This window comes from Dreissena polymorpha, chromosome 5, assembly GCF_020536995.1.
Source record: "Dreissena polymorpha isolate Duluth1 chromosome 5, UMN_Dpol_1.0, whole genome shotgun sequence".
NCBI lineage: Eukaryota > Metazoa > Mollusca > Bivalvia > Myida > Dreissenidae > Dreissena > Dreissena polymorpha.
In genome coordinates, this window is record NC_068359.1 from 97,098,251 (window position 1) to 97,118,986 (window position 20,736).

At 37.6% G+C, this 20,736-nt stretch overlaps 1 protein-coding gene across 1 annotated transcript; it reads right to left on the reverse strand.

Moving 5' to 3' along the window:
- Positions 1-5,669: 5,669 nt before the first annotated feature.
- Positions 5,670-19,591, reverse strand: LOC127831493 (uncharacterized). The gene is made up of 12 exons (XM_052356476.1): positions 19,561-19,591; positions 18,454-18,587; positions 17,768-17,921; positions 16,722-16,817; positions 14,755-14,907; positions 13,653-13,715; positions 11,833-11,977; positions 10,787-10,892; positions 8,844-9,089; positions 7,331-7,421; positions 6,513-6,614; positions 5,670-5,896 (listed from the first exon to the last, which is right to left on the reverse strand). The coding sequence occupies exons 1-12, from the start codon at positions 19,589-19,591 to the stop codon at positions 5,670-5,672; spliced, it is 1,548 nt and encodes a 515-aa protein (XP_052212436.1).
- Between the last annotated feature and the right edge of the window lie 1,145 nt (positions 19,592-20,736).

Sequence of the window (20,736 nt, forward strand, 5' to 3'; positions counted from 1 at the left end):
CACTCACTGACTATTATATCCAATTTTTATATTATTATGTGATTAGTTAACCGCTTATTTAGAACAAATTTGCACTCACAAATTTTCACCTGACCGCCATTGACCGGAAGCGGATCGAGCCACTGACCCCAGGAGTAAAATTCCAACGCTTAGACCACTCGGCCACCCGTGCTCATACAATAAGTGATGCATTTTATACTTTGTATAAGCAATCCTCGTAGTGTCAAAAAATATAACGACAACAACAGAACTCTAAAATTATTCAATCGTTTCGCGTTGCAACGCTTTAAAATGCTTTATTCAGGTTTTAAATCGTCAAAAGATGCATATTATGGATATTTTAGAGTATGGTAAATGTTTAGTATTACTGTTTCCTAAAAAATATCATAACTACAACAAAAATTTGCGAATCTGAAACAATTGTTGTTGTTTTTATTTTGTCAATTTACCAAAACGTGAAAAGATCCCTTCAAAGTCGCAATATACAAGTTTAATAAATCTGATGACGAGAGGAAAGCAGTACCAATTACTAAAATATGAAATATTCAGGTACAATAGACGAAGCTGCTCTTATAATCACGTGAGGAACTTCAACTTTGACTGTCTTTCATAACGGCATTGATTCTATTTAAGTCAAATTATGAAATGTTCAGTCCGACAAGATTAATTTCATCATTTGAATAAATCTAAAATGCGTTTTATTCATAAATTTCCGCAGCCTGTCTTTGATGTTCAAAAGAAGAAAATCGCGAGTTAATTCCTCAAATGTTGGAGTACCCATTATTGTTTTCTTGTTTGTCCTTTTTTATTCAATTGCGTAATTAACCTTTACAATCGTCCTCGTCCATAATCTGTGCTAAATTCCGTACCATAACCCAACAGTACCCAGCAGTACCGTTGAAGATTAAGTAACCGCAAGGATTAAAAGCCATTCCTTCATTAACTCCGGTAGTGGGTCCTATCTTGATTGACAAACTCTTAAAATAACTTGATCACAGATTAGTAAAATGAATATTTTCAAAATCAATATCATAGATTTTAAAAAGTATTGAATGCATGTTTGTTTTTTTGAAGCGAAATAACAATCCTGACTGGGATAACGTTTATAATATTGGTTCATTAACGGTTATTCATCATTCGAAATTGGTAAAATAATAAAGCGTCTGTAACGCTTTTCTTATTGTTCTGTTATAAATGCATTGCGTACTAGTATAGCTTTAATGTTCGTTAAGCCATTTATGCCTAGTGGACTCTCGCATCCTTCTAAATTGGATCAATTTAATACCGAAATAAGGGATGTCTAGTATATTTATATCTATATTTATACTATTTCTTACATAAATTTCTTGAAGCAAACAGCGCAAAGCCTGATGAGACGCCGCATCATGCGGCGTCTCATTTGGGTCTACGCTGTTTGCAAAGGCCTTTTTTCTAGACGCTAGGCATAACTGGGTTAATGTTCGTTCATACAAACGAACGCCTGCGTGGCACAATTATAGCGCATTATATTTTGCTGCCAGAGGATCCGGGCTCGAAAACCATGTAATGCAATATTTTGTATTCCAGGTTGTTCTTGCACGTATGGTAAGTTAAGACAATTCAAAACATTATTTGTTAGCAAATTTAATGACTTTTTTCAAAAATTCGATTATCTACGAGTAAGAAAGTAAAAATAAGTCTTTCACAGCGTTTTGCTGTATTAAAGGTGTTGTTTTAGCGATATGTAATAATTCAGCAAGACTACAATTAGCTCTTTGTGCTTTTTTGCGCGGAAAACAAATTGCAAAATTACAGTTTTTTTAATGTTTAAACAGCATAATGATGCACATACGTTAACAATTCACTCTTGTAAAACGACATAACATCAATATACATCATTCTAAAGAGTACGAATCTAAAGCAAGAGGAAACTCATCAAGTAAATTATATTTTGTAACGATGTCATTTACAAATATTAAGCAAGACCTCTTGTGTATATTATTCGACATAAGCGTTCAATAAACCCAAAATATATTTTTAAACATTGGAAATTAAACGCATAACGATCCCGTTTGAATAAATACTTGATTGGCTTGAACAATTTTTTTTTTAATATTCCGAAGATTTTCGAAAAGTCATGGAATTGTCTCTAAAATAGTCTGAAGATAACATTCCGAAGATTCACGAAAAGTCACGGAGATCGCTGTTTACTGATCTCAATACTTCGGGTACATAGCACCTAGGTTCCCCACATCACGTGCGTGGTAGCTAAAAATAGACAAACGTTACTATTAATAAACGTTTGACAATTAGTTGATACTTAAAATAACATTTTTTTTCATATAATGCAGACCAATCGTCAGTAAGACTACTAAATAAGGATTTTTATTTTGACGTTTGGTAAAAACTTGTTTGTTGTTGTTGTTGTTTTTTAGGGGGGAGGGTACCATATGCGGGGCGTTTAGTATGAAAAATAAGGTAATAAAGAACTCTACGTACAGAGATGTTTGCACAAAATGTTTTGTTGCTGGGACTAAATAAGTTGTATCAGTACAAATGAATTAGATCACCCATATACTGTAAGATCATATTTGTTTGCAAGCATAAAATGTTGTTGTTGTTGTTTTTCAAAAGAAGGATATTTTTGTGGACACATACATTCGTTAATTTCTCATTTTGGAAAAATAGATGACTTTGCGCCTTCCATTTTCCGATGTGTTTGTGATAAAATCGTAAATCGGTCTAGCCTCGAAATCAAGGAAAATGTATGCCCGATGCTTACTTATTTTTAAGAAAGAACAAAACATACTGAACGATAGGAAGCTCGCATGGAGCGATTGTCCCTTGTTCGGTCGGTGGCGGTGGTGGAGGTGGTGGCGTTGATGTTGAGGGGGTGGGGGGCTTGCGGTAGACCGCCTGAGGCTAATCGACCTCCCTGGCGGTGATCACTCGTGTCTGGCCTCTCCCTGGGTCTTGAAGCGGCCGGCCGGATCGTCTTTACGGCGCGCGACTGGTAACAGGAACAGCTGAGCAGAAAAACACAAACGCCGGGTCATAATTTTCAAAATAATAAGAATACTGTTATTGTTATTTTATTTTAAAGGGACTTCATTCATGTCGGCAAAGTGTCGGCCAAGATTAGTCTATACACTCCGCATAGCCATATCAGGGACGATGTTTTCCGCTTTTATTTAATATGTTTTTGTTAAAAAAAAGTCTCTTCTTAATGAAAACCCAGTCTAGGCTTTAAGTGTCGTCCCTGATAAGCCTAGAAGCGGACTGCACATGCTTATCAGGGACGACACTCTACGCACATGCACTAATAACGGCTATCCCAACTTATAGCAAGTAGATTAATATAATTATCATTAAAATAGTGCAAATGGTTATTGATTATGACGATACAATTATAACGCAAACCAATTACATAGTGTGCCGACTAACATACCGCTTGAAGGAATGACTTCGATAAACTACGAGTATACCTCCTCTCAAATTTCGGTTATGGATATAATATGGTGTTCAATATCAGGAATGATGCTGAACGGAAAAGAGAAAATAATAACACTAAATAAAATAGCTTATCACTTAAGGAATTTGATCATGATTATTTAATTTAACTGATTTGTCCTAATACGCTTAGTGAAAGCGTGCCTACGTTGCCGACTCGAGACAATTTAATTAAATCTTTTGATAAGCTCTTATTGCATCGAACGCAATCTGAGACACAATAGAGTCCCATTCCTGGGTATAGCCATAACTAGAGATGTGGAAAACGCATACTTGTATGCAAATATATCAAAGAACCTTTTGTTATAAGCAAAACGATCTTTAACTTTAAAAGTATTGTTTTATAAATTTCTATTCCGTCTCGTTACAAATTACGTGTTCAAGTCATTGAATCTGTTTATTTGGATTTATAATGTCGTGAAATACTTCCAAGCAGCGGAAGGCGTAGGTGGTATTTTGCTTGGACAGATATTTACTTTATGCGTGTAGCAATGATAATATTTTCAATTAAATGAGGGTGCAATACCAAAAACATTTCTTTAAGTATAATACCTGATTGAATATTGAGTAATTAATTAATGTTTGGACCATACGATACGCAAATACTCATTAGAGGTTGAGTAAATTATTTTCTAAAAGCTTTTTTGATTGGACAACGTGATTATAACCATACGATCTGTTTTGTTTTTCACACCAAGTCGGCTCTTTCTTTACTCATTTAATCTTTGATCATTTTAAATGTAATTCGAGTTATTAGATCAAGACGGGTCGGTGTTTTAATTGCCATACGGTCTTATTTGTTTTTTACACAAAGTTGGCTTTTCCTTTACTAATTTAATCTTTGATAATTTTAAATATAATTCGAGTCATTGGATCAAGTGCAGGTCGGTGTTTTGATTGCCGACGCGATTTGCACCTATCATAATTTTGACACAAAGTGTCTGGCTTTGTTAGCGGGATTTATGACCGGTATACTGTCATCACCATAGCGACGCATTATCGCGCCAACCGGAATAAACATTATGACACGAGGAACAACTTTTTTTGACAATGTTTGAAGCAAATTTTACGAATACGAAGTCTTTGAAATTACTCGATTTTTTTTTTCTTCCGAATATTCGATTCGGAAAACAGTATCCGAATATTCGGTCCGGGACCGAATATTCGGATATTCGGATATTCGTTGACATCCCTAATTTATATCCTTACTGGACTATTGTATGTTTCAAAATTATATGTTGTTATACCTATTTACCTATAAGAAAATAGTGTATTTATTTAAACATCAAGACGATGCACTGTTCTTTAAGTCTCAATTAAGCATCAAGACGATGCACTGTTTTTAAAGTCTCAATTAAGCATCAAGACGATGCACTGTTCTTTAAGTCTCAATTAAGCATCAAGACGATGAACTGTTCTTTAAGTCTCAATTAAGCATCAAGACGATGCACTGTTCTTTAAGTCTCTATTAAGCATCAAGACGATGCACTGTTCTTAAAGTCTCAATTAAGCATCAAGACGATGCACTGTTCTTTAAGTCTCAATTAAGCATCAAGACGATGCACTGTTCTTTAAGTCTCAATTACGCATCAAGACGATGCACTGTTCTTTAAGTCTCAATTAAGCATCAAGACGATGAACTGTTCTTTAAGTCTCAATTAAGCATCAAGACGATGCACTGTTCTTTAAGTCTCAATTAAGCATCAAGACGATGCACTGTTCTTTAATTCTCAATTAAGCATCAAGACGATGCACTGTTCTTTAAGTCTCAATTAAGCATCAAGACGATGCACTGTTCTTTAAGTCTCAATTAAGCATCAAGGCGATGCACTGTTCTTTAAGTCTCAGTTAAGCATCAAGACGATGAACTGTTCTTTAAGTCTCAATTAAGCATCAAGACGATGCACTGTTCTTTAAGTCTCAATTAAGCATCAAGACGATGTTCTTTAAGTCTCAATAAAATGTAGGTATGTCTATCTGTCCGTCTCCGAATTGGGATTTAACAGGGATAGCAATGTCGATACTGTTAAATGAGTTAATGAGAAAACTGGGCATAATGCATGTTCGTAAAGTGTCGTCCCAGATTAGCCTGTGCAGTTCGGACTGCACAGGCTAATCTGGGACGACACTTAACGTACATGCATTATGCCCAGTTTTCTCAGAACGCGACTCAAATAATGTTATTTGATGCCTTCGATGCATCGCCGAATGAGATACACGGCCAGCTCCGCCATGAGCGCCAGAAGGAGCAGCGCCGGAATCAGCCAAAACATGAAGTTGTCTATGCCGCCGGAAGTTGCCGACGCCGACGATGCGCCGCTGGCGCTGTTGGGATTTGATGGCGCTGGTGGCGGTTGGTCGCAGATGAAAATTGTGACAGAATATTCGTCGTAGTGACCGGCGGAATCTGACACAGATGAAGTATAGAAACTGAGCCTCGTTCTGGCAAAATAGGGCTAAATACATGTGCGTAGTCTCGTCCTATATTCTCATATGCAGTTCGAAAAGTGTCGTCCCTGATTAGATTTTGCATAGACTAATATGAGGCACCACTTTACGCACATGCGTTAAGCCTTTTTTTCCAGAAAGAGGCTTATGTATACAAGCTCATTCAAATAGTAAAATAACGAGCTCTCTATATATTATAGTCAACGGTTATATTCAACGGGGAACCAGTTTAATAGGAGCGTGCGGGTCAGTGGATACAACGACGTTTGACGCCTAAGTTGTAGGCAAAAAAACTCTCAACTTCGATGGTTCGTTTGGATAGTAGACTCATCCAGTTATTAAATGATTTGTCTATTAAGAGAGTCACATGTTCATAATAATTTATGTGCATACATGAATATAATCAATGGCTTGCACTGTATGTGCTTAAAATGTCCTAAATTAACTGACTGATCAGGAACGACAATTTCAGTTTAGACTGGATTGACATGGATTAAGTCCCGTTTTCCCAGAGCAAGGCTTTATATGTAATACATTAACATGTGGCGTTATTAACGGTTATGATTGTTCCTTACCTGTAACTCTGAGGGTGGTTTCAAATTTAGTGCCTTTTGAATATGAGCTCAAATCCCCGTATATCAGATCTCCGGTCCCGGATGCGTAGAAGGGTCCACTTTCTGTGAACAAACGAATCAACAAACAAAAATCTATTAACCACTTATAGGGGTCAGAATGAACTAATGAGAATATATTATAAATATGTGTGAACAGTATTATGTTTCATTTGCGAATATCTGGCTTTTACGAAGCTTAATGGCTCGTCAATACAAACTACAAACTAGTATTTTTTGGTTTCTTAAACAATATGTGAAAAATAAATAGTTTAGTACCTCGCAATTCTTTTATGTGTGATAAATATTTTTTTAAAGTCAATCTACAGAATTTAATAAAAATTAAATAGCTCGTAAATCTCAGATGTGAAAAAATATGGCTGTATAACTAAATAGCTCGTACCGACAAACTAAATAACTAAATCACTCTTACCGACAAACTAAATAGCTCGTACCGACAAACTAAATCACTCGTACCAACTAAATAACTAAATAGCTCTTACCAACAAACTAAATACCTAAATCACCCATACCGACAAACTAAATAACTGAATCACCTGTACCGAAAAACTAAATAGCTCTTACCGACAAACTAAATAACTAAATAGCTAGTCCCGACACACTAAATGACTAACTAGCTCGTACCGACAAACAAAATAAGTTTAAAGCTCGTACCGACAAACTAAAAAACTAACTAGCTCGTACAGACAAACTAAACAACTAAAAAGCTCGTACCGCGTCAAGGACGTCATTGTCGGTTGAGGTCACCTGACCCAGCGTACCGGAAGTGGAACCCACGGTCGCGCAGTACACGTAGGAGGTCTGCGACAGGAAGAGTTTGTTGTCGTCCTCTTCCTTGATCTTTATGTTAAACTAAAATTGAGAAAAAAAGCTTAACCATAAAGTTTACTTGTTTGCAAGAAATCTAATTATATCGTCGTTAAATAAACTAGCAATCTCCACGCAGAGTTGTCGTTCCTTATATATAATTTAGAGTACAGGATTTTATTTTTTTGTTTAAGTATTATATTATGAAAAGTAAGATCATTTTTATATATTTTTTGAAAATAGTATATAAGTTTAGGTTCAAAATAAAAAAAAAAAAAAACTAAATTTAAAAAATAACAACAGTAAATTTAGTGATTAGTAATGAAGGCAGGGATTTGATCAAGCTTTGCTGATTCCAGTCAAGTCTCTGCGGGGCGCTTGATAAACTAAATGTTTGTCACAACAACCGTGATCCATTTCGTTAAATTCTACAATTTTATGTCATCAACCACGTCATCAAACCACTTATATTTTAAGTAAGACGTCAGTCTCATTGTCACTAAAATGTAATGTTGACGCATTTTACACATATAAACAGGATCTGGCACGAGTTGTCATATCATACCATATTTTATTAACCGAGTTCAGGAATAGTGTTAGTAAGCGAGCCTTTGGCGAGCTTACTAACGAATTTTCTGGACGAGTTTAATAAAATATGGTATGATATGACAACGAGTATAAGACCTTTTTTATCACTTGCTTTTAATGAGCAAATTAAATAAATATTGACGCAAACATAATGATACATCCCAAATTGTGTTTTCATTTCGTGACGTCATTTGATGTTGCAACCTCATTTCAGCAAAATAACAAAATGCGATTGGTCAATAAACGAAAACTAAGCCAATGCAAACGCTTAAAAAGTATATATTACACATGTTAATATAAAATATATGTAATGGTAATATAACATGGGAAACAGGGTATATGGCATGTGATTTCCTTTATGACGTCATAATTTTTGCACACTTGCCTATGCGTTCGACCCCAGCCTGCGGCATTGAAGTCATTACATTTAGTTTTTCAAATAATGTTTGACTTATTTCAGTAATATTAGTAGTCTAAGTCTTGGTCTTGCTCAAACTCATTTTGCCGGGGTCCAATGCATCAGTGCATGATATTATCACAAACACCGGGGCCTTCTTCATGATTATTTGCAATTTCAAATTATAGGTAACGTCATTCCCTACGTTTAACCATTGTCATCAGTCTTTCATCGCCTACATTATCATATAAGGTCATAATATACGTCATTGCCTACGTCATCATGTGTGTCATCGAATACGTCATTTTAAAGGTAATCGCTCTAGGCAACATATACGTAGTTATTTACATCAATTTTACCTGAATCCAATAAGGAAATAAGAAAGACACTAACGTTAGGCTCACATCCATGTGTATTTTATTGTATAATTCAGAGAAAAGTATCACTATTATCATGACCTTCATCGTCTAAGTCAAACTCACCGTGGCGGTGCTCGTCAGTCCACGGCGGTCGGTGGCCGTGACGGTGCACACAACAGTCTCTTCACCCAGACGCTTGTTGGCCGCGTCCAGGTTCCACTCCTTGGTCATGGTAACGCAGGCAGTGAGGGGATCCATGACGAAGACACCACTGCCTCGAGGGCACGACATCTTGTACGTGTGGACGTCGCCCACATCTTCGTTCTCGATGTCGTTCTTAAAGTCCGGACAGCTAATCTGCTCTCCGGGCTACAAATTGAAGAGCTCAAGAAGTCTGGATTACCTGCCCCTCTACAATTTGTTTAAAATAGAAGCTGAGAACCAGACTAGAGCTCAAGTTGTTTACAACGTTAATGGTCAGTTATGCTAAATTGGTCGTTGTCGGCTCAGGTAGTTCTTGAAAGTACCCCGGGTGCTTGAAAGTGTACTACAGTGAACCCCGAGTTCGGTTTATACGCTTAAAGGCACCCGGCCATACATCGCAATACTTTTTAGCAATTTTTCCGTACCCCGATTACATTGTAGTATACTTAAAAGTACCCCGGGTACTTTTTAATAGTAAGTTAGCCGACAATGACCAATTGAAGGTTAGTTAAGCTAAGCCGTCTTAAACCTTCAAAAACATATTCATATTATTTCATTTTTAAACATGTGCTTAGTTTAAAAAAATGCAATCATCGACTAATTTTTATTTTTGTAATAATATGTGTTCGTTAAATGAATTTATCGATGTCTACATTAAATTTTATCAAGCTGGTAGCCTTACTGAGCACAGTAAAGTTTTGTGAACAATGGTACTTATTCAGATTGTACGAATGTAAAGTCAAATATTTTTAGAACCAAGTATTAGTAATTATCGGATTATCATTATTTAACGATCGATAAACAATTCTACATCGGGCCAATGCGAGACTAAAGCCCCGTGGTTTCATTCATACAGATCCGAACTCCAAATGAGCTGCGTTCTGAGAAAACTGGGCTTAATGCACGTGCGTTAAGTGTCGTCCCAGATTAGCCTGTACAGAATCTGGAACGTCACTTTCCGCTTGTATGACTTTTTTTGTTTAAATGAAGTCTCTTCTTAGAAAAAATCCGATTGCGAACTTCATAGGCTAATCTGGGACGACACTTTACGCACATGCATTATGCCAAGTTTTCTCAGAACGCGACTCAAATCGTTCTTTACTGACCGATTCAAACAATTAAACGAAAACTTTTCATTTAAGAAAATACGCTTTAATAATGTCTACAATGAGCGCCTTAAAAGCAACATACTATTAAGAGCTATAAAAAAAACGTGAGTCATTCAACCATGACAAAATCAAACTTCGAAATCACGTTTGCATTAACGTTTTATCACACGCGACACATACGTATATTTGATTTCAATATTGCAATAATATGAAAATTTCACCTCAGAAAGATCCATATTTAGAACGCGATATATTCACAGTTTACACATGTAAACATTACAAAATCACACGCGGCACTTCTACTCAGAGATAAATCACAAACGATGCATTACTGACAATAGTTAACCCACACGGAATTTTCAGAAGAGACACACGTGTACTGGACACACTTAGTAGTGGCACAATCACAACTCATACGTTCATACGGACTCACATACATCACGTGACAATTCCAAATATGAAACAAGAGTAACAATTCATTTGGTTTGTGTTCAAAAGTATTGGAGTATATCTTCAGCAATTAAATAACATGTAGGAATTAATATGCATTTTTTGCAAATATTTAGATTGCATAATAATGGTCTAATAGATTTTTAACACATTTTGTTTACCCTTTAGTTTAAAATGCAAACATTTCTAAAACTATTAACCACATTTCAGCTTCAGCAGCCTGTTGACAAATATTCAGGGCAAACAATGTACAACAAGCCAGCCACACGACAATACATTAATACGCTGCGAGTGGCTCCTTACCCCGCCCGAGTAGCTCCTTACCCCGCCCGAGTACCGGTAGCTCATTACCCCGTCCGAGTAGCTCCTTATCCCGCCCGAGTAGCTCCTTACCCCGCCCGAGTAGCTCCTTACCTCACCCGAGTAGCTCCTTACCCCGTCCGAGTAGTTCCTTACCCCGCCCGAGTAGCTCCCTTATCCCGCCCGAGTAGCACCTTACCCCGCCCGATTAGCTCCTTACCCCTCCCGAGTAGCGCCTTACTCCGCCCGAGTGGCTCCTTACCCCGCCCGAATAGCTCCTTACCCCGCCCGAGTAGCACCTTACCCCGCCCGATTAGCTCCTTACCCCACCCAAGTAACTCCTTACCCCGCCCGAGTAGCTCCTTACACCGCCCGAGTGGCTCCTTACTCCGCCCGAGTAGCTCCCTTATCCCGCCCGAGTAGCTCCTTACCCCGCCCGAGTGGCTCTTTACCCCGCCCGAGTAGCTCCTTACCCCGCCCGAGTAGCTCCTTACCCCGCGAGAGTAGCTCCCTTATCCCGCCCGAGTAGCACCTTACCCCGCCCGATTAGCTCCTTACCCCGCCCGAGTAGCTCCTTACTCCGCCCGAGTAGCTCCTTACTCCGCCCGAGTACCTCCTTACCCCGCCCGAGTACCTCCTTATCCCGACAGAGTAGCTCCTTACCCCGCCCGAGTAGCTCCTTACCCCGCCCGATTAGCTCCTTACCCCGCCCGAGTAGCTCCTTACCCCGCCCGAGTGGCTCCTTACCCCGCCCGAGTGGCTCCTTACCCCGCCCGAGTGGCTTCTTACCCCGCCCGTGTAGCTCCTTACCCCGCCCGATTAGCTCCTTACCCCGCCCGAGTAGCTCCTTACCCCGTCCGAGTGGCTCCTTACCCCGCCCGAGTGGCTCCTTACCCCGCCCGAGTGGCTTCTTACCCCGCCCGTGTAGCTCCTTACCCCGCCCGAGTAGTTACTTAACCCCCCAGCCCCCCCCCCCTACCCCCCACCCCGAGTAGCTCCTTACCCCGCAATCATCGTTTTTCGTGATCCACGTCGTTGTTTTGAATTACGGTTTCTCGTTGACGTCAACTATGAGCAGCGTAAATGTCTCGGTCGTAGAATTGCTGTAGCCGTCGTAGGCGTGAATCTCGATCTCGTACGAGTGTTTGTTGACCTTCTCGAAGTTTATCACGGACTTGGCGCGAATTTCACCAGCTGAAAAGAAATCAAAGCGCTGAGAGCCTTAAAAGACTGTATGCGATATACAATGTACTTTGTTAATATCAACGCGATTTAAGAGCTGTTTTATATGTATAAGACTCCAAACTAGGGTCTTGTTGTGAGGTAAAATATAGTAAGCACATAAACTGTAGAATACTTCACCATCGTTTATATTCGCCGGCATTACATTACGTGATTTTAAAAACTGACTTTTTTGTGGTCACCTATATTCGTGATTTTCTCATTATGGGAATTTGCGTCGATCATTCTCGATATGTATGTAAGATAAACAAAAAATGTCCCACACATTATATTGATTTTACAAAACAATACAAAAACTCATACTCCTTACGAGTTACGATCGTATGTTGAAAAACTCGGTGTAACACAATTTCTTTGATATTCGATGCTTCAATTTCAAATTGAAATAGCTGGAGCCAGTCAGGGAGGAATGTGGAAGAATTAAAAATAACCGTCCTTGTCAAAACTCCAACGACTGATAGTATTGGAATACTATTTGAGTATATTTATTATTTTTTAATGAATAGTACGCTGTCTTAAAAAAAAACTCCGTAAACATAGATTACTTGTGTAACATCTCATTTGCATACATAACTTGATCCAAAAAGTTTACGTATTATTAAAGGTGTTTATCAACTCCGCTAAAAGAAGTACATTTCAGTGTCTTTTTTAAAAGTGCAGTTTCAGTTTTAACAAAGCGCATATCATATTTTAATATGTTTGTCCAATTTACAAAAAAAATAGAAATAATATAAACGCCGTACTTGCAGAATCGCATGTGAAATAATCTGCGCCACCGTCGATGAAGTTGCAAAAGTATTTTATGACGTCACCAACACCCGGGTCCTCGTGATTTACGTCATATATGACGTCACCGGCGGCGTTGTTTTCGTAGACGGCTTAAACGTCGATTTTCGGAACGTTCGTTAGCTTTGGCACAGTGTTTATATCTGGATTAAAAACAGATTAAATATGAAAACGCCCACACGAATACAGAATTATAACTACGGAAATATTTCCAGTGAAAGTCCATAAAGCGTTTAAAATGTAAATAAACGAAGCCGGCACTGCTTTTCTATTTTTTTCCTACAAAAATAGTTTTCGCTTTGGTAAATAACTTTAAAATATTGCTATAAGGGATGTATGCATACTTTGTGGATCGTAAAAATAGGGCCCAAATTATTGTTTTGAAACAAGAGAAATGATACAGATTAAGCATCTTACAGTGAAAACCAGGCCATTATTCTAATTCTCTGTAACACCGCAACAATAAATGACCGAGTCAACGGAACCATTGGGAGCATGGGAGAGAAATGCAATTGCCTGTTATATGGTTTTTAAATCACAATTACCTCCCATTGCATAATCAAGGTGGAAAGGCAAACAATGTCGGAAAGAAATATTTTAATTCGAAACCGGTCGTCAATTTGATAGATTACATATCATCAGATGTGTGTGCTTGTGTTTTGGTTTTATTTTTCCATCTGCTTCTTTTTCAAAGGCAGAGAAACATTAAAAAACTTAGATATATCCGGTAACTGTGTCTAAAACAGATACGTTTATATTTACGTCGCCAATGTTGATGTTTAAGGTTTTTTACCCTCGCTAAATTAATTGATCCAACACCCAGTTTTATCAATGTACTTACCAGTTATTTCCACAATGACGGTGTACGGTGTCGGATTCTTGTTATACTTGTCCGTGGCTACCACTGAGAGTTGGAACGAGTTGTTAGGGTACGAATGAAGGTCCGCATTCGTTACTATATCTCCATCTAGACTTGTGCGATAAATTGTGCTTACACAAGTTATCATTAATTAATTGTGTCTTGTTCTGTGAAAGCTGGTCATAATGCATGTGCGTAAAGTGTCGTCCCAGATTAGCCTGTGCAGTCCGCACAGGCTAATCAGGGACAACACTTTCCGCCTAAACTTGATTTTCGGCAAGGAGGGACTTCCTTGAAACTAAAAATACCATATAAGCGGAAAGTGTCGTCCCTGATTAGCATGTGCGGACTGCACAGGCTAATCTGGGACGACACTTTACGCACATGCATTAAGCCCAATTTTCTCAGAACAAGACACAATTGAAGATTTATGCGGCAAAAACCATCTGCTTTTAAGACATGCAAATGAATATAGTTGTATGCAATATAATGAATATTACGACAATAAATTTGCACATTCTTGTATTATAACTAAAAGTACAGAAACAAATAAGAAAACTTCAGGAGGCGGAGACAATAGTGTCCTGAGTATCACCTTCCTAACTATTCATGAATGTATATTTATATAAATTACCTTTTTGTTGACACTTTTAATCGTGGATTTCTGATTTTGGAAATAAATATTAATTTGCGTCGTTGTGTTAAACGCATTTTTTTTTCAACATCCGAAATTGGCGAATTCAAGTGCTGACGAAATTTTCAAATTGTTTAATGACGAAATGTTGTGCTGACGAAAATAAAAGAATCGGTCAGCCTAAGAAATCATAGAAAACGTGCCACGAAATTAATAATCATTATTTTACAGTGAATGTTTTTGTGATACATTATTCAGTGTACATGTATTTATAATAGCTCGTATTTTCCTAATAGCTTATTCCTGATTCGAACCACTTATTAGGGTTTTTAAATCTAAAACACACTCTAAGATCACACGTGGGTTTGCCGATATCTAAGCGGACACAATATCCACTTCGTAAATGTGTGAATGATTCACTGCGCATGAAATGTCTACTCAACAACCTACTCGGAGACATGAACGGGCACGTGGCGTTCGGGGTACAGGACAGCATACTGTAGATGACGTTATCGTTTTCCACGTCACTTCCGGTTGCGGTAAACACGGTGTCGGTAGTGCTGAGGTCTTTATCGACGAGGCTAAGTTTCGTGATGGGCGACCCTGTGACGACAGATAAAACCGTTTAAGACAACACTAAATACAAAAGCATTCTTTTATTGGTGTCAGTTTGAAGATTCTTATAGCAACTCAATGCCATCCTGCTCAAAATAATGTTGATACTATAAAACTGGGCTTAATGCATGTGCGCAAGGTGTCGTCTCAGATTAGCCTCTGTACTTCACACAGGCTAATCAATGACGACACTTTCCGCTTTTATTGTATTTATCGTGTAAAAGAGTTATCTTCTTAACGAAAATCCGGGGCTTGCGTAAAGTGCCGTCCCTTATTAACCTGTGCGGACTGCACAGGCTTATCAGGGAAGAAAATTTACGAACATGCATAAAGCCAAGTTTTCCCAGAACGATGATCATTCAATACAATATCTGCTAAAAAGGAAACCTCATGGTCGAAATTAAAAAAAAAGCTCCTCGGAAAACCTAATGTGTTTGATAAGGGAACATTTAAGAAGAAATTCTAACAATCTGCGTACACAATAATTAAATGTTAGTCATATAAGGCATATTAATCTGTTCAAAATGATTTGAATTTAAATAAAACGTAAGACGTTATAACCAGAAACTTAAGGCATTTTATCAAATCAATGAATTTCATAAATACGTCTTTATTAAAAGTGTAAAACATTAATCGCACAATAACGCTATTTATTTTATTTTAATACTTTAACATTAAACATGTTTCGGCCAAAGCCTTCGTCAGTAGTATGATTCGAAACACACACAAGAAGTGACGTCAACGTAATACAGTAACGTAACTTCGTTTGGCAAACAAAAAGACATATTGCGCAATACAAAGATGGATCAAAGTTGATTCAATACTATATAAGTAATACTATAATTTATGTTATCTTAATAACGCTAAAGAATTCTCGCAATGCGTCCTTAATCAAGCATATGTTGTTCGGCTTACTGCTAAGGTTGTCGATCGTCGGCGCTTAGTTATCGTTAATATGGACGGTGAAAATCTTTTCCGCCCCTTTGACCCCCGCGGCGTCGCTGCACTGAATGTGCAGGTTGTAGAAGGGGTTCGTGTCGTAGCTAAGCGACCGCCCCGCCACCGCCTCGCTGACAAAGTAGATCACCCATACTGAAAGAAATCGTGCAGTCGTAATGACGTCATAAATATGGGACATTCTCAAGAAAACATGTTTATTTATTGTATATTTTTACTGGCATGTCTTCAAACTGATGTATGTTTTGTATTATCTGCAAACGCATGTTTGTTTTTGTACACGCAAGTTTCTGATGCTTACATCAAATAAACTGTCCAATTCTGTTCTATAAAAATTCTTCAATTTTGTCTTTTGGCGATTTTAATATTATACATACTGAAAACAGTGGATATGGCGTCATTAAAAAGTTGTGTAAATAAGTAGAACTTGAATGACGTCACTAGATGCAAGAATATGATAATTACTGAAAGGTAATACTTATAACGTAAACTGACGACATAAATATACTGTTTATACTGAAATTATGTTCCTCAATGTTTCTAAAGATAGAAAAAAATGTAGGCATATCCTCTATTTATAGATCGACGTGGCGTAGTGGATACCGTGTCCGCCTAACGACTGGGAGTTTATGGGTTCGAATACTACTGTGGATACTTTCTTTGATCCCCAGTCCCAGAGACACCAAGTTACGCAGAAAACAAACTCTATAGCGTTTAAATAAGCCTGAGATGTTTTATGCAGTAGAGCCAGAATCAATAGGTATCAACTGTTTTATACCGTCTGTGGTGGGCTCGTATTTGACGTTAAACTCATCGTACGTCGGTGACGTAAGAACGCAGTCAACCGAGTCCTCCGTTAACGTCAACGTCGTGAGTTGCTTTTTCGCAGTCTGCCACTCGTTCAGAGTTGACGCCGTCGGCAAACTCGTTATCTCTGGACCCTTAAATGATAATACAGTATAAATTGGGTTTCGTTTTGGAACTGGACGTTATGTATTTGCTTGAAGTGTCGTTCGTGCACAGGCAAATGCTAATCTGGGCCGACATTTTACGCGCATGCATTTAAACTAGTTTTCTCACAAAGACGCTCTCGAAAGGACGTAAATATCAACGTTACTCGCGACTTAAAAATCAATGTTACTCACGACGTAAATATCAATGTTACCCACGACGAAAATATCAACGTTACCCACGACGTAAATACCAACGTAACTCACGACGTAAATATCAACGTAACTGACAACGTACATATCAACGCTTCTCACGACGTAAATATAACCGTTACTCACGACTTAAATATCAACTTTACGCTTTTTCAACATTTATCGCGACGTAAATATCAACGTTACTCACGATGTAAATATCAACGTTACTCACGACGTAAATATCAACGTTACTCACGAGGTTTTGGACTTTGACAACCTAAGTATCCGTGGTTTGAAGAAGGCCGTCAGTGCACGTGACTTCAAGATTTTACGTCGCCTTTGTCTCAAAGTCCAGAGCTCCAGCCGTCTTCACGATTTGGTTGCCTGAAAGACGTCTGTGCGTGAGCGTAATATAAGTCTCATTCTGCAAAAACTGTGCTTAATGCATGTGCTAAAGCGTCATCTCAGATCAGCCTATGCAGTTTCCACAGGCTGATCAGGGACGACACTGTCCACCTGAACTGGATTTTTGCTAAAGAGGCTTCCTTATAACAAAACAAATAAATACCATAAAAGCGCAATTCATGGAATTACAATTTTTTAGGAAAAAAATGAGGAAATTGCGTCGGTCATTTTCCGATTTGTATGTGTTAAACTCGTAAATGGGTCGACCCATGAAATCAAAGAAAATTAATACCCCACATAAAATAATGATTCTACACTAATACGAGAGATTCTGAACTAACCAGTGACGGCGAATGGTCCTCCGTCAGCGCTCGTCATTGAGCAGGTGGCATCAGACTTATCGAAAGTAACAAAATCCAACGTCTTTAACGTCAACGTTCCGCTGACGTCGTCGGCGACGTCACTGGAGCCCCCAGGATTAGTAATCACCGGTGCCTACGGAAATATTTGAAAACGGGTATGAATGTGTATGCGCACAGGCTAATTAGGTACGATATTTTTCGCCTTTGTCAAAGCTTTGGTTTGAAGAAAGTCCCTTCGAAACTGTGACGAAACTTTCTTCATAAGGTGGATTTTCGTTCAGAGGTGACCTTAATAAGCCTGTGCGGAGTGCACAAGCTTGTCTGGGACGACACTTATCGCACATACATCAAACCCAGTTTTCCCAGACCGAGGTACATATAAAAGATATGTGTTGGTTCTGGTAGATAATTTTTATATGAATTATTATTATTTACGAATAGCGCAACCGCGTTCAATTCATAGAAACATTTATTAAATAGCATTTATTGACAAACATTACTTCTTTGCAATATAGCCAAATCTCAGTTAAAATATTTACCAATGAGAATGCAATTAACATTTCACCTTACTTTGAACTTAAACCTAGCATATCACAAACTTTAAAAGGCTTTAACATTTACACTTCTGTTTCTCTGGAGCGATGAATAAGAGGCCCTTGACGTACCGTATTGATGATGTTCACAATCAGCGTCTCTCTGACGTTGGACACGGAGTCGCCGCACGTGATCTCGACGTTCACGGCTCCGGAACTTCCTTCGAAATCGAATCCGCCCGGATTATTGGCGTACACCAGGTACTCTGCATGGAGATGCAAATACTGCTAAATTGGTCGTTGTCGGCTCATGTCCTACTTAAAAGTACCCCGGGTACTCTTAAGTACTCTCGTAAGTTATAAAATATGCACAAACTACCGGTACACAAAATAAACATACACACACACAAATAATGCATCGTTTCTATCCCTTATGATTAAAGTGATAAGATCAACACACGCTATCATTAAAGTGACATTTATATTGTTTTACCGGAACTATTTTTTTTACAAATAGCGTGTGTGTTATTTTACAAATATAATAATTTGTAAATTGCATAAAGTAAAAAGAAAATTCGTTGCATTCTGTGAAAATTGATTTTTATTCACTCATGATCATAGAAAACAATATTTTTATTGATCACTCGTGAATTAAAATCGATATTTCCCAAATCCAACAAATACCCTATATATATATATCAATGACGTAAATGGTGACGTCACGTACGAGTATTTTGCGGTGTCACAGTACTTTGCTCCAAGGGTTGAATGCCCGCGGCAAACGCAGTATCGCTCAAGTAACATGGTGGAACTTGAAATAAACATAAAGAAGATCTTAGACGTAATCTTTTATATTAAAACGACATAGTTTTACCCTTTGAGTACAAAAAAAGAAGAAATCCACCTTCGTAGCGTTACGTTTTGTTGACAAAGTGTGATTTTCTATTGACGCAATTATCTTTTTACACATAAACAACATTTTGATACAACTTAATTTGACGAAAACAATCCGAAGAAAGTGTAATTAAAAAAATAAAAATATCACACTTTTGCTAGAAACATAGAACGCATTGGGTTTAGTAACAATACATTGAGCAATTGATCGACGAAATAGTCTTCCGAAACTTGTGAGCGATCGAGCGCAATACAAGTACAGTGGTATTTAATTTGCGATATTAGAGGTGAGCGTAAGGTGCAAAATAACAAAAGTCATTGTGTAAGTATTTGCTGATCATCTACCAAGCGCATACAGCTTATTAGATGGTGTCATTTTGCATTAATAACAGTTTAAAGAACAATAAACAGTATGTGTCGTAAAATATGTAGGGTTTACCAAAATGAAACGAATAGAAATAAAAACTCTGCTTTAAAAATTAATGCGGGGGGAAATGGACCATGCGGGCGACTAATAATTATATGTAAAAATACGATACTCATTTTGATCAAATGTGTGTAGTGTTAAAGGGGCCTTTTCACAGATTTTGGCATGTTTTGAAGTTTGTAATCAAATACTTTATATTGATAAATGTAAAAATAAAATTTTAAAAGCTCCAGTAAAAAATCAAACATAAAAATTAAAAAAGGATTAAACAAAAAAGTAGCACGCAGCAGGGCTCGAACCAGTGACCCCCGAATTCCTGAAGTAAAAACGTATTAGCAAACTTACCTATTCTGCCAAGCATACATTACATGCGTATTTTATACGTTATATAAGCAATATTCGTAGTTTCACAAATTTAAACGACAACAACAAATTATTCAATCGTTTCGCGCTTTATAATTTTTAGTTTTTTAAATCGTCAAAAGATGCATATAATGGCTATATTAGACCATGGCAAATGTTCAGTAATACTGTTTCCTCACAAATATCATAAATAAACCGAAAATTTGCGAATCTGAAACAATTTTTTTTAATTTTGTTAATTTGCCAAACTGCGAAATGTTCCCTTTAAGATTGAATTAAGATACGTATATTCAAAGAAGAATAGAAACACTCAATCTCCACGCAGAGTTGTGGTTCCTTGCTCTAACATGCCATCTCTGACATAACAAGAAAATCCTACCAGATTTGGTAGGATTTTTTTTTAATATTATACTATGAAAAATTATATTATTTTCATTTATATTTTGAAAATAGTGTTTAAGTTTAGGTTAATAAAAAATATTGCCTTAATTAAAAAAAGTAAATATAACAACGGTAAAACTATTGTACCACGTGGCTAGGCTTTCATCACGTGGTCGGTTATGAAGGCAAGGGTTTGAACCAGCTATGATGGTTCCAGTCAAATCTCTGCGTGGAGGTTGAGAAACCCTAAACCACAAGCTGTGGCGTCGTGTAAACAATGACTTCATCATACATATATTAATAGTTTTATCCAAGCAATTATTAAAATTCTTAAATAAACCCGAGTTTAT